The 24,261-nt window shown below is 36.2% G+C and overlaps 3 protein-coding genes across 5 annotated transcripts; 1 reads left to right on the top strand and 2 right to left on the bottom strand.

The window, feature by feature from the left end:
- Positions 1-1,397: 1,397 nt before the first annotated feature.
- Positions 1,398-3,613, bottom strand: LOC306885100 (nuclear transport factor 2-like). Of its 2 annotated transcripts, none has more exons than XM_079441439.1 (5): positions 3,526-3,613; positions 3,228-3,391; positions 2,977-3,048; positions 2,802-2,900; positions 1,398-1,902 (listed from the first exon to the last, which is right to left on the bottom strand). In XM_079441439.1, the coding sequence occupies exons 2-5, from the start codon at positions 3,324-3,326 to the stop codon at positions 1,786-1,788; spliced, it is 387 nt and encodes a 128-aa protein (XP_079297565.1). In that variant the 5' UTR covers positions 3,327-3,391; positions 3,526-3,613; the 3' UTR covers positions 1,398-1,785. The 2 variants fall into 2 exon arrangements, with proteins under 2 accessions (XP_079297565.1, XP_079297566.1); XM_079441440.1 differs by having other exon boundaries at positions 1,551-1,902; positions 3,558-3,574.
- An 838-nt stretch (positions 3,614-4,451) lies between these two features.
- Positions 4,452-10,608, top strand: LOC306884922 (peptide-N(4)-(N-acetyl-beta-glucosaminyl)asparagine amidase-like). The gene is made up of 11 exons (XM_079441169.1): positions 4,452-4,825; positions 5,031-5,145; positions 5,275-5,514; positions 5,729-5,891; positions 6,258-6,477; positions 6,671-6,792; positions 8,314-8,570; positions 8,664-8,840; positions 8,984-9,172; positions 9,654-9,831; positions 9,997-10,608. Exons 1-11 carry the CDS (start codon positions 4,725-4,727, stop codon positions 10,170-10,172), a joined length of 1,938 nt encoding a protein of 645 aa, XP_079297295.1. The 5' UTR covers positions 4,452-4,724; the 3' UTR covers positions 10,173-10,608.
- Positions 10,609-11,846: 1,238 nt separating this feature from the next.
- On the bottom strand, positions 11,847-23,365 carry LOC306884920 (histone acetyltransferase KAT2B). 2 transcript variants are annotated; one of them, XM_079441164.1, is made up of 18 exons: positions 23,038-23,365; positions 21,791-21,929; positions 21,301-21,446; positions 20,504-20,590; positions 19,929-20,110; positions 18,819-19,010; positions 18,634-18,731; positions 18,420-18,545; positions 17,394-17,533; positions 17,083-17,291; positions 15,218-15,344; positions 15,000-15,110; positions 14,567-14,710; positions 14,330-14,444; positions 13,699-13,729; positions 13,555-13,618; positions 13,375-13,459; positions 11,847-13,291 (listed from the first exon to the last, which is right to left on the bottom strand). In XM_079441164.1, exons 1-18 carry the CDS (start codon positions 23,236-23,238, stop codon positions 13,098-13,100), a joined length of 2,391 nt encoding a protein of 796 aa, XP_079297290.1. In that variant the 5' UTR covers positions 23,239-23,365; the 3' UTR covers positions 11,847-13,097. The 2 variants fall into 2 exon arrangements, with proteins under 2 accessions (XP_079297290.1, XP_079297291.1); XM_079441165.1 differs by lacking the exon at positions 21,791-21,929.
- Between the last annotated feature and the right edge of the window lie 896 nt (positions 23,366-24,261).

Here is a 24,261-nt window from a genome sequence, read left to right as displayed (position 1 = left end):
GGGCATAATTATCATACTTCGTGCCTGGCCAATCGCATTTAAGTTCGCTTGGAATGGGAAAACTCTCTTATATATCACTCCTGCTGGTTTTCAGTGGTAATCACGTGGGGTGGCATGTCTAACTTTTAAGTTGGACCTACTATTGTGGTGGTTACAGTTTCAGTCTTTCAAATATTCATCATAATGAGGCATTTTCTTAGATGTGGTCTGGTCACGAGGGGGCGCACTTACTTGTAATTCACAGCATAGCCACTAGATGGCACCTTGAACAGTCAGTTGGTTGCTGAGCAACAGCACAAGATGGGAGGGGTCTTGTCGCTGAAGTCATATCACACCACTAGTCTTCATCCAATGGGTAACAAGTAATTTACACTAGCAAAGGCATATGAAAAAACGGGTTATAGCTACTTGCAGTGACGGTGCATGATTTTTTTTTGGAAATTTACTTGTTTTTTTTTATTGTATGACAAAAAGTTACCTTAGACAATACATGTGAAAGTTTTTTTGTTTTATCGAATGTTTAATCACAACAATTTTGTTCGCATTTTTTAAATTTAAAATTCCGAGACAATCCAATGTGAATATTTTTATAAATAATGCAAATTTCAGCAATCGTGGGAATTTTTTTATTCAATGACCCGATTTTGTTTCAAATTCTGATTGCCGTCATCGTAACATGCGTTGTACGTTTCGTAACGATGTTGCACCTTTTTATTAAATTAGTTCACAAAATGTTTTTTATATCAGAAATTTGGTGTGCAGTTATCTAAGGGTTGTCAGGCCCAAGTGGCTTTCTTATAAAATCTTGAGGATTTTTTGATTTCCTAGTAGCTACAATAGTGCTAACCTAGTAAGTTCTGCGATTTTTTGTTAGACGTGATATAATTTTCATTTTTAGTGTTTTAGAAAATGTTGTTCGAAGAACAAATATATTTTTCTGAGTAGGTTAAATTATGGAAGCAAATTTTCATTAAAATGTTAAATTCAAATGTCATTCTTTCACTACAAGTTATAGTGCATCAATAAAATGGCGTAGCCACACTACATGTGCTTCGTTCACTTTTACTAATATGATTGAGCTTGAGAATACAAGCATGTGAAGAAGTTTCATATTTTGTTGTGTATCAGAATACAGTTCTGCAAAACAACATTTGACAAACAATTGAACTAAATATCGCAAACTGACCACATAACTCAAAACACAAACGCCCTCTATGGGTGCGGTGCAGTGATATACGCAGCAGCTAGGTGAAAAGACACTTCGTAGTGTATTTATCTTGTACGTATTTGAAATTGAAATTGCTGGTCTTGAGACTATTGTATGTTAAATGTTTCCACAGATACTGTATTTTGTTTATTCCTCTGGCAGACAACGCAGAAATGACAATAAACCACTTCTCTTGACTGTACTGTATTGACCAATCAGCCCCCATTACCAGAACTGTTTGATTAACAGATGTTTTTGTCTGCACTGCTTTTATTATTTAGATGGTCATAAATCAGTAACCAAGACATTTTACCAAAGAATGAAGCAAAGGAAATCAAAGATTGACTGTACTAACATGAGATTTATTATCAAATGCAAGTTATTTTCAAACAGTGAATGCCACAACATACAAATTATGATTATTATAATCAGTTGTTTTTAACATGTCTTTTTCTTATCTGGAGATGATCATGAACCTTCAAGACCCTTGGCAAAATAGGACAAAATCAGTTTGGAGTGTGAAATGGGAAACCATACTCCAGATACAAAAGTTGCATGGACTGCAAATACTATACATACTATGCTCCAAAGTTATGAAGAGCTAATCGGAACATGTCGTTGGTGCAGACCCATTTGTTATCTACATTCTTCAGCAAGAAGACTTGCTGAAAACCCATAACTTGGTCTTGATCAGCCTGTAAAAATATACAAGAATAATATTAATGTTTGTGTTATTTTACAGTCAAATTAAAAAGGAGTAGCTCACCCAAACATAACAATTTGCTGAAAATTTACTCAAAGATGTAGATGATTTTGTTTATTAATCAGAACATATTTTCAGAAATGTAACATTACTTGCTCACCAATGGATCTACAGCAGTAAATGGGTGCCGACAGTATGAGAGTCCAAAGCTGATAAAACATTACGATAATCCACAAATAATTCTTCTTGTCAATCAATTTATGTTGAGAAAAATTTACTTGAAATTGTTGCTTCTGGCCAAAATACCAGTCCATAATCAATAATAATGTTTCCTCTAGTGAAAAAGTCCACCCCCTGTTGTCCTCTCACATCAAAACCCACTAACATATTTGTTTAGAACAATTTTGTACTTGTAAACAGTGCCTGATCTGTACATAATTTAAGAATTGATTTACTGGAGAAAGCAATATTGTGGATAGATGACTATTCTTCATCATTAAGGGTCTTAATAATGGATTTGTTTCTTACAAACACACAGAATTTTACTTCACAAGACATTAATTGATGGACTGGAGACGTGTGGATTATTGTAATGTTTTTATCAGCTGTTTGGACTCTCATTCTGACGGCACCCATTCACTGCAGAGAATCCACTGGTGAGCAAGTGTCATGCTAAATTTCTCCAAATCTGTTCCACTGAAGAAACAAACTTATCTACATTTTGGATGGCCTGAGGGTGAGAACATTTTCAGAAGATTTTCATTTTTGGATGAACTATTCCTTTAACACATATAACAGCAAAGCACTGATTTCTTTGACCAAAATGCATAAATCAACTAATTCTGACAGCTGTCTGATGAAACAGAACTGTTTTCATAAATGCAGTCTTACTTTGAGCTGACCCGTGACCATGCTCATGACACAGCTGTCTGGAGTGGGGTGATGGTCCTGAGCGGTGATGATGTGCTGAATAGTTTGAAAGGGAAGGCTCTGCAAACAGGCACATTCTGTAAGGAAGACAAAGTGTATATGACAGCAATGACAGGTGTAAAATATGCTAACTTACACTTAATTTGGTCATGATTGCATTCTTCCCTTGAAATCCCTCTCCTTCCCATGTCATACAGGAAGCATCGGTCTAACGTTAGAGGAGAAAAAAGTAATAACTTACCACAATCATATCAGGCATAGAATGAGGTGCTAAAAAAATAAACACGATATTTTACAGCTAAAACACAAAGACAGATAAAAACAACATAATGGGGGGCTCATCAAGCGTTCACTGATTGTCATTTATACTCGCAATAATCCACTTACATACAGGTCGGCGAGCTTCACTCGGTCTGTATCAAACTGCTGATAATAGTGTTGCACGAATCCACTGCCGATTCGCTCCCAAATCGGTTTTTCTGCCATTGTTTTTCGCCGTGGGAAAGATCCTGTGCAAGTTTGAAAAGACAGATTTCCACGTGTAGCCGAATCTGCAAACAAACATTGGAAATTAACAGTTTTATCACAAAGTTAAACGAACGTGTACGACTGTATCATTAAATAAGTATTCTGGATAATGTCGTTTTTAAAATATTCTTGCTGTAAATGTTATTTTTAAACTTACAAATGACCACCTCAGTGTGATGGCAACACTACCTGGGCGGGGTAACTTCGCGCCTTATTGGCCGGAACAAGAAGCAGCGATGAAAGGGTTCCCGGCAGATCTGAGATCAGTTTTAGGAGAGCAGGCGAAACAGATTCAGATGTTGTTAAACTGGACGATTTTTTTTGGCCTTACGAAATGAGTTCACAATCGATGCTTGCTAAGATTTTTTTATTATTATTACAATTATATGCATATGAACATAAATAGACAAAAGACAAATGTTACTTTATAGTTTGATGAATTATAAATGATTTTAAATCATGCAAACAAAAAGTATATTACTAAAACTTAAAAATAAATATTTAATATTCATAGTAATATAAAATTAATAATATTATAGACATAATGGATTTACACATTAAATTAAATGACTTTTTTCGAACTCATTTTTTTAAACCTCAAACAATGTTGAAGCATGAATGTAAAAGCAAAACAAACAAACAGGGCGTGTATCATTATTATGAAATATTTAACATTAATGTCTGATCAATAGACAACACAATTCAATCCGTTCATTCTTTTGCTCATTCACATCTATATAGCTACGTATTTTATTTGCACAATCTCAGTGTTAGATTTTCTGTGTATTTAATTTTTATTCTCTCTACATTTGTTTTGTATTTATTAACTATAGCAATATTTTATATATATTTTTTAAAACATTTTATTTTTAGAGCAATGTATTATACAATTTTGATAATTATTGTATTGTATATTATATGTCTATCACGTGAAATGTACGCCTTATCTTGTGTTTTGATCTCAAACACATTGTAACAACAGTAAGTTAATAAAATGATAATAAAATAGCAGACGCATAAAAATTTGGTTGACGTGATAAGCACTTTTAAAAGACTTTTATTATGCCATCATTTCTAAAGTCGTTTGCTTAGGGCTCTGGGGTCGCCTGTCTATATATGATTTCATGCCGACGGCTCAGCTGTGTCAAAACATTTTTCTAAAATATGTTTAAAGTTATTTGTATATTTTATAGTTATATGGAAAATTAAACAGCAAATTAACATAACTGACAATATTTCTTCCTGGAATATACGTACCAGGCACAAAAGGGACAGCTATGAATTCGCAACTTTGAGTAGAAGCAGGTTACGTGTCCTCTCACGGATGTATTTGCTGTAGAAGTTAAATAAATAATCATGTCTGGCTCTCAAGGAGTCACTGCTTTGTGTGAAAATCCCACAGAAGTGTTTCTGGATGTTTCTAAATTGCTCATTACATACGCGGACAATATTCTTAGGTAAGTGAATTGTTCGGAGAATGCCGGGGAATGTTGTTACGCCTGATTGCTGGAAATGACAGTCTCTTCTATAAGTAGGCATACTGTCCATCAGTAAACCATCTTGTTTTTTGAATTCCCTTTTCTACATTAGTCATATTGTACGCAAGCTCTAGACTACGCATTATTTCAGTTTCTAGTTTGATCTAGAGTATGTTTTTTGTAGAAACCCAAATGAGGATAAATACAGATCAATACGAATCGGAAATCCAACATTTTCCACCAAGCTCCTACCTGTCAAAGGAGCCATTGAATGTCTCTTTGAGATGGGATTTGAGGAGGTTGGTACCCTGCATATGACCATGTACACACACACACACACACATGCATATAGATACATAGATCTACACCTTTATGGCTTAAAAACTTCATAACATGTCAGATTTGCTTTTTGTATGTGTCCACGTTAGGCTGAAACCCACCTGGTGTTTCCGAAGTCTGCATCTGTGGAGAGGCTGAGGCAGGTGCGGGAGACAATTGCTGCTGAAAGGGACCAGAGAGTTGGTGTAAGCAAAGCTGCATCCAGCCAACAAAGTGCCAGAGTTCCTCCAAGTCCTCCTCCACCACCACTGCCCTCCGCTTCGTCTGCAGGCGCTGCTTCTTCTTCCTCCGCTGTCACTACACCTGCACCAGCTGCTCTGCCATTCAACGCAAGTCTTTTTTCTTCCTAATTCTCAGTCCTATTTCGGTTTCCCTCTGTCCTTTTTTTGTGTTCGTTTTAAGGATGGTATCATAAATTAGATTTTCAGTTTATAGCTGAAGCTTTCCACACTACCAGTTAAAACAGTTCAAATTAATAATATGGAAAATAAGTTGTTTGGTTCTAGCATTTCTCCTTCCTGTTTTTGTTTTCTGGTATTTTAGTCGAGCAGCGTGACATTTCTTAAGACTCTGCAGTCAAACTTCCAGCATGTGTTGATATACGAGAGCCCTGAGTTGCAGCAGAAGGCTCTAAACTGCGTACCCCACGAACTGCTCAGATCCAGGGCTAAAGAATGCTTGAAACAAGCCAAGGATGCAGAAGCAGGTTAGCAAAACATCATATCATTTTACATGAATTTGAGAGTGTAATATAAGCACATTTTAATATTCTTTAGAAAATGTAAAAAGATAATTTTAAATAGTTTATTTATCAAAGATGCATTAAATTGAACAAAAGTGACAGTAAAAACATTTGTTACAAAAGTTAAAAATATTAATTAGCACGCTTGTTTTGAGCATTAATAATAATAATAATAAGGATCATGCGCCACTGAAAACTAGTAATGACTGCTGAATTCCTTTCCCTCATTTAAAAGTTTTTTTTTTACAAAGACATTTTGAAAAATATTAATGAACTTGGATGAAATGAAGACTCCAGACTCATGTTTATGTGTTGTTTTTCCACTCTCAGCATGTAATCTAGGTGAGGAGGACATGTTAGTTCTAGAGCTGTTGCAGTGGTTCAAAGGGGACTTCTTTTCTTGGGTGGACAATCTGCCATGTAGCCAATGTGGAGGTGCAACCCAGGTTTCCAGATCCCTCCCCCCCTCGAATGATGACCGACGCTGGGATGCAGGCCGTGTAGAAAACCACTATTGTGACACCTGCCACCTCTCTAATAGATTCCCAAGGTACATCAGCTTTTTCATTACTATCAGCATTTTGTTCATCCAAAAATGTTGCAAACCTGTTTGATTGCCTCTTTTTTGTTCCTGTATCCAGTTCCAGACAAAAGGACAATAATACCACAACAGTAGTCCATGTGACTCTGAAAGAGCAATCTTATTCATGTCAGTTACAAATTAACTTTTTTTCCTTTCCCAGGTACAATCACCCAGAGAAGCTTCTGGAGACCAGAAGAGGGCGTTGTGGGGAATGGGCCAACTGTTTCACGCTGCTCTGCCGAGCTTTGGGCCTTGAGGCCAGATACATTTGGGACAGCACAGGTACAAATCTTACAGTATTACTGTACCACAATGAAATCATTTGTGAATAGAAACTAGGGCTGTGCGATTAATCGAATCGAAATCTTGATTTGAGACGTTGCAATTTGCTAATCGCAAAGCCTGCGATGTGGACGCAATATTACTCTGTTCCAGAGCATATGCATGACTGCCAGCCTTGAGCACATCCGTTCTCCCCGATCAGCACTGCTCTAGCCAACTGCATAAACGCCCATCGTTTAAAAAGGGTCAGATCGAAAGTTAGGCAAATTAAAACTAAAGAAAAACGTATGTAACTTCAGCTTCTAAATGACAGACAACGAACAAAAAAGGTCATTTGCAAGAGCTGCGTCACAACACATATCAAGAGCTCCCTTATCGGTTCTGCTTTCAGTACTGAAGAACAAAAAATAAATTTTTAGATGTTTTTATTAGTAGGCTACATGAACGCTATCTCGCGCCCGGTTCGAGGAGCGTCTCGCTGCAGCCCACAAGATCCAGGGGGCGTGGTTGGATCCAGATCCAACTCCTCCCAGCTTACATTTACCTAAACCTACCCATCTCCACGCCCTGATCCCTAAACCCACCCCATCTCCACCCCTAAACCTACCAATATGATGTCACACTTGGATGTGGGCAGGGTTGGATGTCCACCGCAGGATGCAGCGAGCCCTACTTGCCCGGTTCTGCTCCGCAAGTCTCTCACGAGCGCATCTGGCAATATGGATGAGGCCTGACGCACGCGCGCAACCTGTGTCCACTCGCGCCTGGCTCCGCGTTTAAAACGAATGTAAATTAAGTCTAACTGCTTGCCAATTTCACTTGGATGAAATGAAACATTCAGCATATTTCCCACTTGTTCTTAAAATCCCAAATACTTAAAAATGAATAAATCAGCCCGTGTAATATTTGTACATGTAACATAATACTTTAATAATTGACTAATGAAATACAGTTCTTTATTTATAAAAAATAAACAAATCTTTCCTGTGAAATTCAGTAATTCTGTAAAAGTAGTAATACCATTATAACCTTCCCTAAAGAAAAAAACAAAAAAAAACAGTAGAACCCCTCCCAAAACACAATAGAAAATGTATTGGGTTTAAGGGTTATGATGGGAATTGTATTGGTTTTAATGTAAACTATAATGGTATCTATTGGTATTTGATGCATTCTATTGGTGGGATGTAATCTAGCAGGTGGCAACCAATAGAACAACAGTAATTCCTATTGGAATAATGCCCAAAACAAAAAGTACATTTTGTAATGTTTTTTATGGAAACTTTAAGAATTTCTGAGATGGTTTCTATTGTTTTCTTTGTTTGTTTTTTCAGCAGGGTAACAATACTCATACTGTGCTGCACATTATTGACAATATTGAGCTGAAGCTTGACTTTGCTAATTTAAAATCGCAAATCAAATCGCAATTTCTGTCAAAAAAAAAAAAAAAAAAAAACGCATTTTGATATTTTTCCCCAAATCGCACAGTCCTAATAGAAACACTCAGTTTGGTCCTGCTTTCAGATCACGTGTGGACGGAGGTGTATTCTCAGTCGCAGCGTCGCTGGCTACACTGTGACCCTTGTGAAAACACATGCGATAAACCTCTCCTGTATGAAGTCGGCTGGGGGAAGAAACTCTCCTATATCCTGGCGTTCTCTAAGGACCAGGTTGTGGATGTGACATGGAGGTACTCCTGTAAACACCCAGAGGTCCTTTCCAGACGCACACAGATTCAGGAGACATGGCTGCTGCATTCACTTAACAGTCTCAATGCTACGGTACGTTTCTCATGCCCTCATCCAAAGTGCAGCTCCTTTCATCATTGCCTCAAATAAATACATTTGACTGTCATTACCACTTAATACCTGTAGAGGCAGCAGTCTCTAGGAGCAGAGAGGAAGCAGCAGCTGTTGCAAAGACTGCTGGTGGAGCTGGTAGAGTTTATTTCTCCAAAGACTCCTGCATCTGGAGAGCTGGGAGGTCGCAACTCAGGATCTCTTGCTTGGAGGGTGGCTCGAGGGGAGTCTGGGGCAAGTGATGCTAAAGGGGTGAGATGCTTGTCTATAGATCTCATTTTTAGTGATTAAGCCATTGGACTCAGAGATAGATATATATATATATATGTATGTATATGTATGTATATGTGTGTGTGTGTGTGTATTAACTTAGTTTTATGTATGTTTTCTCCCAGGATGGACAGGAACGTGTCTTCATTCCTTCAGAATCTGAAAAGCAAAACAAGTTGTTCCACATTTGCTATAATGTGAGCAAAAACTGTTACTTCAGAGTGAGCAATGGCCAAGAAACTATCCCAGGATGGCAGAGAGGTGCTTGGAGGACAGAAAATATGTTCAGGAAAGAAGAGAATGACTGGCAGATGGTTTGTTTCTTTAGCTGTTTATTTTTTGAAGAAAATACCTTTCGTTATATAACCAATATTACTGATAAATTTTGTTTTGTCTAGTTCTACTTATTTTTGAAGTTAATGGTATATATAATGCTAACATTTCTTTTCTTTTTTATTTTATATTTAATTGTATTTATAATACTGTTCAATTTGCTTAGTTGTATACTTTTGTTTTCTATAAATTCATGATGTTTTAATTTTCTCACTTTGGCAGAGTAAATTTATAATACACTACCATTCAAAAGTTTGGGATTGTTCAAAACTTGCAATATTTTTGAGAGAAATTTCTAATGCTCACCCAAGACTGCTTTTATTTTTTTTATCATCAAAAAAAAAAGTAATATGTGAAATATTATCACAGTTATTACTATTTTAATATATTTTAAGTTATTTATTGCTGTGATCTTAAAGGTGTTTAAATGCAGTAATTACAGCGCTGGTTCTGTGATTGTAGGTGTATTTGGCAAGAACAGAGGGCGCTTCCTTTGGGAGGATAAGCTGGAAATTTAACAGCGCTCCAGTAGGGATGAAGATAAAGTCCGCTTCGGTCCGAGCCTTCAGCCAGACCTTCCATTCAGGCGGCGTGCGTTGGAGTTTACGCTCCGCCGAGACCACCATAGACTTCCCTGGAGGTATGAGTCTCACTGTTTGATGCATCAGCTCTGTGCTTTATGTATCAGGTTGAATCACTGCTCTCTGTGCTTCAAGAGCTCATTTCTGAAATGGGTTTTTAAATGTAACATGATTGCCAGTAATTAAGCTTGATTATAATATTAGTAATCGGTTTGTTTTCACAGATGGTGAACTGCACTCCTCTTCAAGTCTGTCCGGAGGCAAAGAGCTGATTGTGGAGGCGGAGCTCACAGGGGGAGAGGGTGAAGTGTCATGGCAACACGCTCAGCTCTTCAGACAGAGTTTGAAAGACGTGGAGAAAGTTGTATTTGAAATCTTGGTTGAAATGGAAGAGTCTTGATGAGAGATTAGCATGTATATATCTCTTGCAAGTACACATGTGAAATACTGAGCAAATGGTTCATCAAAAGGAAGTTTTTACTTTCCTTTTAGATACAACCCAGCATTCAAGGGTTTTCTTTTAAAGCCCAGCATCAAGTCTCATCTGCATGTCTTCTTACTGTATGCGATTTTCTTTTTTATTTGGTTCCACTAAACAGAAATATCTTGTAAATTACTTAAATTACTCTGGCTAGCTGGCTGGTTCTGAAAATTGAACTATTTTATTGTAACATCAAATAAATGTGACTTTAGATGTAACCAAACTTGTAAATGTAAAATTTGCCATTTTATTGAGTTTTAGGCATCATTTTAAAACTGACTTTACATCATAATTTTCTGTTCATGAGTGTAATGATATGACCTTTTAACCATACATTAAATTATTTAATTCTTCACTTGTGCTTGCACTTTTTACTACACTATAGTTGGGCTACAGTTTACCCAAAAATAAAATGTTCTGAAAATGTACTCACCCTTGACCATCCAAGATGAAGATGAGTTTGTTTCATCTTTGGAACAGATTTGGAGTAATTTAGCATTACATCACTTGCTCACCAGTGAATCCTCTGCGGTGAATGGGTGCCGTCAGAATTGGGAGTCCAAATATCTGATAAAAGCAACACAATAATCCACACAACTCCAGTTCATCAATTAACCTCTTACGAAAAGTTGAATTTGTAAGAAACAAATCCACCACTACTTCTGGCCAAAATGCCAGATCAAGTGGTGGGCAAGTGATATAATGCTAAACTTCTCCAAATCTGTCCTTCTCCATCTACATCTTTCATTTCTTGGTGAACTATGCATTACATAAAAGATACTGTTGCCTACTCATTTAATTTAATCTAGAAGCACAGTTTGTGATGTTAGGTAAGCCCACTGTAATGAAAAACCTATTTTCTCAAACAATTATAAATAATGCAATAATAATAATATGCAAAAAATAAATATCACTCTTCGATAATGAAAATAGCAGGATCAATCCAGACTGACAGCTGGTGTGGAACACTGTAATCACAGACAAGCGGAGTGATGTTACACTTAATATTATTCTTGGAATGCTGCTCATCTGATCAGATTAAAGCACCAAAAACTAACTGTTGTTTAACACAGTCAGTCAGTAGCACGGTCAGGACCCACACATGAAACCAGAAGCTCATTGACAAATACATAAATGCTGTCAATACTGATTTTAAATTATTTTATTATCTTGTGAAGATCGCGAAGAGACCGAACACGAGCACAGCTATGTAGAAAACAGGTATCCTGGATGAGCAAGTAAGCTTTCTTTACTTGGCTTTATAATATTGGAAACACCGTTGAGAGCGTTGTGCTACATGGTGAAATGCTAGACTAGACCAGCAAATTTTGCACAAATCCAGGAACTCCAGTCTGTTGACTCATTTTTAATAAAAACAAAAACAGACATTCTGCTTAGATTGGTCAGCAAACAAAAATGGCATCCGAATAAATGATCAAATATACATAAACGTGTAATAACTCAAGAAATGAATGATTGTGATTTTTTTCTTTAACAATTTCTGTATCTAAAAAAAGTGCAAGAACAAAACAAAAATTGTGCAGTTTGTGCAACATTACCCTCTACTAAAAGAGTTGAACACAAAAGTAGACATTTCTTTCACATTAGTTGCAAATATTTAATCATTCTATAAAATATGCTGTCTTTAAAAGCAAAGGTACAAAGACCTTAAAATAGTTTTGTCCCCCATTCCCCCAAATGTAGTACAAAGTCCATCTCTTAATTATTTAAAAGTACAAATATTTTAGAAAACAACAATAGTGCGAGTCATTGCACGTGTCACCTTTACATATAAAGGGTGTACGTTTTTTCTAGAAGCACAGCCATAAAGATGAAGCATATTAAGACTGTTTTTCTTGCTGCACAGGGAATGCTCCTCATTACACCACGCTCTGATAAAGACCGCAAATGTGCAAGTTTCTGATTAGGAATCTTCATTGTATCAATGCTAGTATTTATCACCATTTCCTTGGTTTAATAATAAATAAGTTCTGTTTGAAGGTACGACATTAATTAGAGTAATTAGAGTCATTTTTCTTGGCTGAGTTGTAGGCCACATCCTTCGCTAATATATAAAATATACAGTTTTCTCATAAAATTGTATCTATATAAACAGATTTTTACTATTATATACACACACTAGCAAGAACACATGCACACCATGGCCGTACATACCATAAAATTGTTCCGCAGTTTTGGCAGAAGGAATTTTTAAGACAGGAAAACGACTTTTCACACATGGCGGTCATGCGGATATTCACACACACCAAATACTTATCTTTATAGAAATGGTTCACCCAAAAATGAAAATGTCCTGAAATTGTAATGATCCTCAGGCCATCCAAAATGTAAATGTGTTTTTTGCTCATCTCAGCAGATTTGGAGAAATTGAACATTACTTGCTCACCTATGGATCCTCTGCAGTGAATGGGTGCCATCAGAATAAGAGTCCAAACAGCTGATAAAAACATCCACAGGACTCCATCAGTTAATGCCTTGTGATGCTTTAATGATGGATTTGTTTCACAAACACAGCCTTTTGACTCATAAGATGTTAAACTGGAATCATGTGGATTACTTGTGATGCTTTTAACAGAATCACTGCTTAGGATCCACTGGTGAGCAAGTGATGAAATGCTAAATTTCTCCTAATTTTTACAGATTACAAACAATCTTGGCTGGCCTGAGGTTAAGTACATTTCCAGCAATTTTTAAATTTGTGAACTATTCCTTTAAATGTCTTCATTTCAGAAAACCCTCCTTTTGATGCAAAAACAATGGGGAGTTATATATATGATAAATGTGGAGAAAAAGAGGTAGAAAGGGAAACGCCCCCTAGCTGAATTACTTATCGATGAGGCCCGCCTCTTTGATCTTGGTGTAGAAGAATTTCTCTAGTAGGTTGGCACATTTGTAGTACTCGCTTTCAGGAGGGTTGTACTCTCTGCAGTTAGTGAAGATCCTCTGCATGTCGGCCATGAACAGCTTCCGTGTGGTATAGTAACGACTCTTCAGACGCTCGCTCATTGTCTTCAAGTCTACAATGCACAATATAACAGTCAGGTATTACATGCTCAAAAGTAGGACTAAAGTGCATTGTGTATAAGAGATATCTGCGTACCCATAGGGAAGCGGATGACTTGGTAATAACCAGGTGCCTCGTTCTTCTTTACAGGCTCCATGAAGGGCCATGCATTCTGGTGTGACTGAGGAGTACAATACATATTCCTAATTAGTCGTTTTATGGTTTTATTTCATAAATATAGTTTTTTGAAACATGTAAGCAATGCAGATATATTACCTTGACCTGTTGTAAGATGTTCTTTAAGGTGCTGTACAACTGGTCTGGATCCTTCAGCTCTTTGCTGTGAAAAAGTGCACAAAATGAAACAAACAAATGTTTACATAAAATTTGTTTAGCTGTGACTCACAGATACACACTCACCTCTTCCCTAAAGGCTTCCAGCCCGTCTCACCTGTCCAAAGACAAGGAAACAGTCAACTTTTATTATTGATTTAAATATATAATTTACTATGAAATAAATATGAAATAAAATTAATATTTATTCAAAGTAAATTTGTTAAGAAATTAATGTTTTATTTAGCAAAGAATGCATAAAATACAACAAAAGTGACAGTAAATTTTAGATATCTATTAAAAAATGCCGTTCTTTGAAGTATCTATTCAAAGCATCCTGACATCACTTTCCACAAAAAAATATTAAGCAGCACAACTGTTTTTAACATTGAGAATGATAAGAAATGTTTCTTGAGCAGCAAATCAACATATACTGCATTTAAAAATATATTCAGATAGAACATTTATTTAAAATGGAAATATTTATTATTCATATTTATATATTAAATATATAAATATTTATTATTAATGGTATTGTTATAAATGAAAGAAATACATAAAATATTTTATTATTATACATTTTTATAGATGCATTATTATAATTTTTTTTATTAGTTTTTATTATTATCATTTAATAGTTTATTATTATATATATATATATATATATATATATATATATATATATATATATATAAAGCTACATAAAAGTCATACATACGGATTCCTGGAATGTTCTCAATGGCAATCTGACGAACTCCCTCCTTGAAACAGGACAGGCCAGGGTAGACCTTCCGAATCTGTGCTTGCTTGCGCTCTATAAGCTTCTTAATGATCTGAGAGAGAGGGTAAGATAGAGATAGAAAAGCCTTTAGGCAATAACAAAATGATGCATTTTACCAAACTGTGTAACCTCTTTAACACACCTCAGATCCCATGCTCACACACACACACACACCTCTTTCTGTTTCTTGATGATGACAGAGAACTCAGTGTAAGGGATGCAGGGGTTCAGTTCACAGCCCATGAGTGTGGCCCCCTCATAGTCTTTAATGTAGCCCACATACTTTGACTTCGGCACTTTAATGTCCTTAGAGAATCCCTGACATGAAGCAAGAGAAACAAAATAAGAACAGGGACATATACTTAAAGCGATAGTACCTAAAATAAAATCCTCATTATTATCCTAATGTTGTTATAACCCAGCATTGTTCTTTTTCATCATATTCTTATTAAAAATATTACATAAGTTTTCATTTCATTTTCATTTGTGAAACAAAAGAAGATGTTAAGCAGAACATCCTTGCTTTTTGTAATTTTTGGAGCTTGGCAGTATAATTCGCCATCCACTTTAGTTGTATTTTGTGTCATGGAACTAATAGAGCACTGACCTGTTTTTTGAAGTAGCCAATGGCGTATTCATCAGCGTAGGTGAGAAAGTTGAGAATTTCGTGCTTGATATGATACTCCTTCAGATGGTTCATGAGGTGAGTCCCATAACCCTTAAATAACAATCAAATGAGTAAAGGTCAAGCTAGCAATGAGTGAGAAACAACAACAATAACAAATAATAATGGGAATGCATCACGGTTTTTATAAAACAACATACCTTGACTTGTTCATTGGAGGTGACAGCACAGAACACAATCTCAGTGAAGCCCTGAGTTGGAAACATCCGGAAACAAATTCCCCCAATAACACGGCCATCTTTAATCAGAGACAGAGTCTTGTGTTTCCTGTGTAAAGAGGAAATGCATTGACTCATCACAATGTTTTGTCAGTTTACAGGAAGCAAGAGGTTAACATTAACCAGATTAAACAACTAAAATACAATATAACTCTAAACCTAACAAACTGACTGCTGAAGTTTACCCAAAAATGAAAATCTCATCATTTACTCACCCTCATGTTTTTTCCAAACCTGTATTTGTTTCTTTCATCTTCTGAACATAAAAGAGTAGATTATGAAGAATGGTGGTAACTAAACAGTTGTTGGTAGCCATTGACTTCCATTTAGGGGTGTGTGATAATGACAAAAAAATGTATCTCAATATTTTCAGGAATTTTAATTAATTAGATGTATGATTTAATTAGACAATATTTTACTGAGTATGTTATTGTGCTGGTATTTTGGCAGTTCTAAAACTACCGTGGACAGCTGACTCCCAAATCATTTCATATTATTCTTATTCTGTGCGATGGTTAGTTTGCAGGAGTAACAGAAACTAACTTTTCCAATAAGTTAAAATTGATTTTTAGCTTTTATGGACATTTTTATGTTTATAAGGCCAATTTGTTTTCTAATGTAATTAAATGTATGCATCATCTTTTGTCTCAAATTCTTAAATTTAATCAATAAATGTAAACAGTAAGACACTATTGGGCTGTTACTAATTAAATTAAATCAGTATCAACCAAATTTGAAAAGATCACTGAGTCATTCATTCAACCGATTCGTTCACACGGCTGATTGTTTCAGTAACGAAACACTGTCGTGTGTTGCTCAGAGACGTAAAACTGTTCTGCTGTGGCTTTGTTTGAAACTATTTTCTGTTTTTCAAAAACAGGAACTGTTGTGCCAGTTAATATTAACTTCTCGTTTATTGGACTGTTTACAAAAATCAGTCACATTTACAATCATACTGATATTTGGAGAAAAAGCTGTACTCTTTATGTGATATTAACTATATCAGATGAGACTAATATAAACAACATATAATGACAAGTCATACAGGGGCATATTTTTCCCCTTATCTAGAATTTTGAGGAATTCTAAATGTATTTTAATAGACTAAATAATGCTGAACTTTAAATGTGCTCGCGCAGTAGTCTAACCTACATCTTATCTGTATGCGTGCACTCTCTGGATGTGTTTTTGTTTGGTTTTTGCAATATACTCGATAATCCCAAAAACGTATATCGTTTAAAGAGCAATTACGATATTATTGTAGACGATATATATCTCACACCCCTACTTCCATAGTATTATCTCCCTACTATGGTAGTCAGTGGCTACCAGTAACTGTTTGGTTACTTCAAAATATTTCCTTTTATTTTGAACAGAAGTAAGAAACTTGTACAGGTTTGGAAAAACATGAGGCTGAGTAAATGATGACACAATTTAAATTTTTGGGTAAAATATCCCTTCAATCCTCTACGGTAGGCCTGTTACTATAGGTATCAGACTTTTAAAGTCTTAAGGCAAATTCACACCGCACAGACAAACACCGACAAACATGTTTGTTGGGTTTTGTTGGATCAGTGTGTTACCCCTGTCGGCGTCTGCTGCTGTTGGTTGGCTTTTGTTTTCACTTGACTGAACATGTTCAGTGAGTGTTGGTGTCTGTTGGGGCAGTGTGAACATGACAGTTAATTTTCAGAAAATTCTAAATCAACAGCCAAGTTGTTTGTTGGCGTTTGTCTGTGCGAATTGGCCTTTACGTACACTAAAATGGTTAATGGTGGCAAACATACGGGTCAAAGACAAGGCGTGTGATGTATTCTTTAGGCATACGGGGCAGCTGGTGTGAGAAGACGTTCTGCAGGCCAACAAGCCACATGAGGATCTTCTTATTGGGCTTTTGGTTGAGGGAGTTTCCAATGACATGGAACTCAATGACGCCACGCCTCTCCTCTAATCGAGCAGCTTCATCACGTGCAGAATGAGCGGAGAGAAGACTGGTCTGAGAGAAAGACAGAATAAAGGACTGTTTTTGCTCTAGTCTCTATGATATGGGTTTTGTACAACCATCTATGATATAAAAAACTAATTAGACACAGTTTACCTCTGGTCCCAGCATGGCAGTAGGGTCTGTAATTGTAGACATGACTTCATTAATTAATTCCATAGGAATGTCACCAACCACACGGGGTCGTTTGCTGTCCTCATGAGACAACGGCTCAGAAGACTTTCGCTTTTCTCCACCTACATATGTGCAGAGAGTCAAATCTATTAAGACCCTCTAATCTGATTCAATTATGTTTAGTAACTTTAACACATCAGCTATCTGCAGCAAACACACATATATACATATATATATATATATATATATATATATATATACACACACACATTTTTGGAGTTGTATATTATATTCTACATTATTATATAAAATGGGATTCTATGTTTATTAGATAAAAATAATTAAATAGGTAAAAATGTATTTTAAAGTAACAACAAAATTCTAAGGTAAACACATTGACTTAAGATTTACATTAAAGATTAATGATATGCTCATACAGAGTGTAAATATTATAAATTATAACTGTATAATTATAAATTATAATATTTTTTACATTTTTCAAAATAAAACCCTCAAATATTTTAATTTTATAAGTTTACATGCATGTCACCTTTATCAATAAACTGTGAGCATTATATTTAAGTGAAATTATTGTAATATTAACTTAAAATCTCAGGGGGTACTTCAAATAAATAAAAAATACAGTAAAAACTGTAATATTGGGAAATATTATTTCAATTTAAAATAAATATTTTCTAATTTAATACATTTTAAAATGTTATTTTTTCTATAATGCCAAAGCTGAATTTCTAGCAGCCATTTCTCCACTTGATCCTTCAGAATTCATTTTTATATGCCGATTCCTTATTAATATCAATGTTTTTGTGCAAGTATTTACTGTCACTTTCGATCAATTTAATGCATGCTTGTTGAATAAAAGTATGATTTCTTAAAAAAAAAAAAAAAAAACTTTACTGACCCCAAACTTTTGAACAATAATTAGATTCATCATTAAGACTACGTAAATGGCAAAGGTACTGAATAAAAAGTCATAAAATAAGTTGATACCTGGATTGGGCTCCAAAGCAGATGCTGTTTTCCGGGCCGGGCTTACACTGCCTCCTCCAACCAGCTCCACTGGGGCGGGACTACTGCTGTAGTACAGGGTGCGGCTCACGGGTGGAGCACTGATCACTGCATCAATCAGAGAGGAGAAAAGTCTGCTTACATAGCCATGTGACACATACAACTGAATAAAATTAACTCTAACATTACTAATCACCTGTGGGAATCTGTCCACCTGATAAACGAACCATGAAGTCTTCACTCCAGATGGGCGAATTATGACTATAAACCTCTTCTTCCAGCATAGACAAAAACCTGCACACAACACACACATATTCACATACAGACATTTAATGGACCTGTTATTTGTGGAAAGTTCTGTCTGTGTGGCTGCGTGCTTACTTGGGGAAATGTGTAAGAATGAGTGTGCGTTTCTCAGGTGGCAGTTTATCTTTCTCCTGCCGGGCCTGTTCCAGCAGCTGTTTCCTCATTACAGTGAACACAGAGCGCAGAAAAGTGCGGCCGAAAATCTGTGTGGCCTCATACCGAGGGAGACTGTCACAGAACTGGGGCACATTACAATAACACAGCCACCTGCAACACGAACACACAAGACGACCAGACATATGTATTAAAGGGCTTTTTTCTGTTTTACCTTTCCTTTAGTGTTTACTATAGCTTTCTGTGCATGTAAACCATCTGCAAAGTTCCAAAGCACTAAGTCTACATGAAAGGGAGTTCATCTCTCCAATAGAAAACACTTTCCAGAAATGCCTTGTTTGTAGTCCTGCCTTTATACTTGAATCATGTTATATGACATAGTGAATTTAATACAGATGGATACGAGGCTGTGAGAGAAAGACTTGATCATGTAATTCAAGTCCTAGATCATGTCATTTTCACAACTTTCAAAAGTTTTTGTCAAAAAAGTTTTCAAAAAGATGCAATCCTGACTAAGTTTGAATACAGAGACTTTGCTACGTCATTATATTGCCCCGCCCACAAAGAAGAGTTGGGTAAGTGATTTCACTATGTTGAGAAGATCATTTCTTTTTGTTGTGAAAAACATTGTACAGACTTTCAATAAAGAAGCCATAATTACTATAGATTTAATACTGTCTATAGATGCTCACGAAGGCTCAGGACCTTAAACTGGGCTTTTCAGAAAGGCAGGCTTTAAATGAACAAAATAAAAGAATTTCAGCAAGAAGGTGGAAAGAGGTGCTGAAGAAATGTACAATATGATAGAAATAATGTATTTTTTGAACTTTAAATCACGTAAATGTTTTCTAACAGACCATCAGTTTTTTAACAGAAAATGATGACTTGTAAATGTGCATAATATTGGCACTTTAGGAAAATAAACGAAGCCAATTGTTATTTGACGTTATCTTTAAAATGACAAATAGGTGCAAAACAGAAGAGTAAAAAAATTAAATTTTTGCTTCTCTATGGAAAACGAGACCCACACCTCTCTCAGGTGCCCCTAAACTCAACTAAACTAGCAGTCACCTGGTGTAATTGACTTTATAACCAGCCACATCATCATCGGGTGCTCTTTGCCTCCTTTGTGAGGGTGTCTCTAGCTGCCAGTAGTTGATCTGGTTGAGGAACATCTTTGCGAGCTCCACAATGGTTTGCCTCTCCTTTGACGGTAGGTGACTAAACTTGTACTGCACAAAGTTGTTCACACCCTGCAACAACAACAACACATGAAAAAAATGTAAGCGTGCAGGGTTGTTTGTTATCTCTCTGATTCGTGCATCACAGGCAAAGTACACCGCCTATATATAAACCAAGAAAACAGTGTTGTTAAAAACATCAGAGGTTCCCCATAATGCCCTGTTTCAGAATAAAGCCACAATTGACCTTATAGAAGATTTATCTGGATTTGCACTTTTACACTTCCTGACACTGACATAATGTTTGAATGTGATGTGAAGAAAAAGTTGACCAAATATTGTTACCAAATATTCCAGACTGAGGGGTTTAATAAATGTTGAAGAATGAGACGTTGAAGAAATGCATACTGATCGTCCATTATTCATTACCTATGGAGATTACAGCCTTGCAATTTAAGCATCTACCTGTTCAATGCTTGGTTTTTCAAAAGGTGGGCTTTCCAGAGCTTCTACCACAGGCCTTCCCATCTGCAGGATGCATTTCCGTAGCAACTAAGACATTTTCAACAAATACAGATAAGATTGTAAGATTGACAAATATTAGCAAACAGATTAAACACATCAGAATGTAAACATATATTAATATACGCTACCGTTCAAAAATTTCAGCTCAGTTTTTTTTTTAAAGAAATTAATCTTTTTATTCAGCAACTCAAGGATGCATTAAATTGATCAAAAGACAGTAAAGACATTTATAATGTTACAAAAGCTTTCTATTTCAAATACATGTTGTTCTTTTGAACTTTCTATTTCTCAAAGCATCCTGAAAATGTATCACGGTTTTCAGCAACAACTGTTAATAAGAAATGTTTCTTGAGCACCAAATCAGCATGAAATCTAATGAAATCTCATGTTAAACTGAAGACTTAATTACTGGCTGCTGAAAATTCAGCTTTGCCATCACAGAAATAAATTGAATTTAAAATACATTAAAATAAAAAACGCTTATTTAAAATTGTAATAATATTTTACAATATTCATCACTTTACTGTATTTTTGATCAAATAAATGCAGTCTCGGTGAGCATAAGAGATCCCACTGATCCCAGAGTTTTGGTAATTACTTGACTTGTACTAAATAAACAGAATAGTTGTCACTATTTCATTCAGTGAACGATATTTTTAATATTCCCAAAACAGGGAGTCATGCACTGTAGAGCATGTAACCAACACTTCACAATGTGCAACAACTCAAGAACTCACTTTGAAGAGAGAAAAGTAAACTTGTTTAGTGTCAGGATCCTCTTCTTTATGGACACATGTGTACAAGTACTCCACATCCAGCACAATTCCAAGCAGTCTGTTCATCTCCTCCTCTGACACATTCTCCAGGTGTGTCACATGGTCACCTGGCCAGTAACACAAAAGAATAAAATTGTGCCTTTGTAAGAAGCTTTGCCATTGACATAACTGAAGCATAAACAGTACAATATAAAACTGCTGACTGTAAGTAACTGATTTCAAATATTTAAAAAAATACACCATATACTTATAGTTTTCTGCAAAATATTAAAATATGTAGTTTAAGTTGTGAATACACGATCACTTAACAACCCTGACTCATTGTAGGTCTTTCTTGAAAGGTTTATATATTATAACACTAAACATTCATTTCTCTGTGGATAACAAGAGTGGGATTTCAATCTTCCTGAACTCTGCTGTTGTGCTCTACTATTACACAAACAGTCATTACCGAGGGCATGGCTGCAGCTTCTGCAGGGCTCGGTTAAGTTAACAGCAATTGGCTGCTCAGCCCTGGGCGGGGTTGGAGGGGGCGGAGTTGGAGGTGGGTTTTGACTCTTCCAGCCATTACACTTACAAGCTCCTTCAGCCTGTATGACAATGAAAAAGATCAGCCAACAAAATAAGACAGTAAAATGACTACTTTAGGAATATGTTCATACACTAAATGTATTAAACTGCTGCACTGAAACCAATAGACGTTATTTATTACTATTTTATTCATAAATCAAACATTTTATTAAGTCCATAGAAAATGACTGATTTCCAGGTGTTGGGATTTCAGGACTATTTAGCCTTGCTTAATTTATGCTGATGGAGTCTACGAAGGGCCAAAACTACTCAAACTTAATAAAAAAAATAAATCATTAAATTAATGTTGAAACAACATGATGCCCACTATAGTTGAGTGTAACTCTAAAAACAAAAATTAAGAGAATATAATGAAAATTGAAATATAATGAAAATAAATCAAGTCAAAAATAAAGCTATAATAAAATACAATGGACTTGTTTGGTTCTTTAATAAATAATTGTATGGTTTGTATGTTTCATTAATTTAAGTATTTACCGATTTATTTAAATATTTCAACATTTGAGGGCCTCCATATGTCTCGTGTGCCTGATTTGACAACAATGAGCAGAAAACGCCCCCAAGCAAACAGACCCCGCCCCCTGTAACAAACCACGCCCCTCTAGCAGCTGTCATCCTGTCAAAACAAAGACGCCGCGCTCTCCTCTCGAGTAATCAACTTCAGATTGCGTCTCGCGTTCCGGCAGAAGTCTCGCACTAAAGCACAATGAAACTTTAATCTGACTTGGCTAAATACAATGTAAAAATCTGCATTCATTGTTAAGAAAAAATAAATTGAGAACCCGCCAAGAGTACCCAATGTTCACGTCATCTTGCCCACTATGGGCAAACACAGCGGTATTAACACTGCAGATCACGGAAATGATGAGTTCATTGAGATATTTTTGTTGTGCATTAATATACGTGGCTAAAGCACGAAAAAAAAAAAAAAAACATTCGCAGTTTAAAAGAATGGAAGACAAGCAATGGCTTTTTGTGCTGTGCTTGCAAATTCAAGAGTGCGTAAAGTAAGGTAACAGCTAGTTTCAGCTATTAGCTAAACAAATAAAAAGCTAGTCTTTCCTTAGCACTGTAGAAGTAAACAATGTTTTTACATCTCTAATGTACCTTGCACGAGGAATATACACCGAGTTTCTCCAGTTTCTTCGGACGCGGGGAGGAGCGGAGCTGCGCCTTCTTGACGGCGATACGTGCAGAACCGACAGCAGCGCCCGAACACTCGGTTCCACCGACCCCTGGCGCAACCGCAGCCGAGCCCGCTGCACCCACCGCCGGGGAGCCCTGTGGAATCCCCGCGCTCTCCGACATCGAGCCTGCTTCCTCGCTCCGACTCGAATCCTCGAAGTCCGCCCGCTGTATTCGCTCTCTCTACCCCTCAACAGCGGGATCAGACATGGCGTTCATCCCTGCTTTTTTATGACATTGTAAATCCGCCTTGTCTCCGCTAGGGGAGGCACAAATGAATATCCCGTTATGAATCGGAGAAGGATACAAATATGCCATGTTTCTAAACGAACCTTTCAAGGTCAAATACGCTACAAGCGTTAGACATGGTTTGTAGAGACATTATTGCTTCTAAAATGACTTGCTCGAAACTTACTTTTTCAACAGTCCTGCTAAAGAATTGGTCTAGCATCCTGACCAAGCTGGTTTAACTGCTCTGGAAGCTGGCCTCCCAATATGACCTGCTAAAAAGTTCCCAAAACTTGTCTAAAATCAGCCTGACCAGGCCAGCTTAAACCAGCTTAGGTTGGTTTAAGGTTTTGTATCAGCAGAGATCTGAATGTGAAGCCACTTGCATAAATAACATGCTTTTGATACAATCAGGGCCTAGTGCTAATGTCATCTCTTTAGTAAACATACTTTAGACCTGCAGACCCCTCCAAAAGTTATGCAAAAAGGGTTTAGCAGTTGCATGCTTAGGGGCTTAAATAAAACAAACTATTAAAATCGGAAAATAAAAGATAAACATTAGATGAGAAAAAAAAATGAATTTTTGCCAGTGCAACTAACTGAAATAAGTTCAAATAAAAAAATAAAATAAAAATGAAACTATGTATAATTATAAAAAAACTAATAAAATGGCAAAAACAGAAATTACTAAAACTTAAACATATATATATAGGTAATCATAAAACAGACAGGTCTGACTATAAGAAAATAGGAAAACACTTTGTAAAATGAAGCTTATATGCAATCAGTCCTAGAATAAAATCAGCAATCAGTCCTTTATGAGCAAACAAATAAGGTGTTGTGACAAGGTACAATTTACTTATTATGGGTCATTATCACAAACAAATGCTATTACACAAGAATCCGCACTGTGATGGG

This window comes from Barbus barbus, assembly GCF_936440315.1.
Source record: "Barbus barbus genome assembly, chromosome: 19".
In the NCBI taxonomy this organism is placed as follows: Eukaryota; Metazoa; Chordata; class Actinopteri; order Cypriniformes; family Cyprinidae; genus Barbus; species Barbus barbus.
Note: the sequence above shows the minus strand (reverse complement) of the source record. Positions and strands in the feature narration are given on the sequence as shown.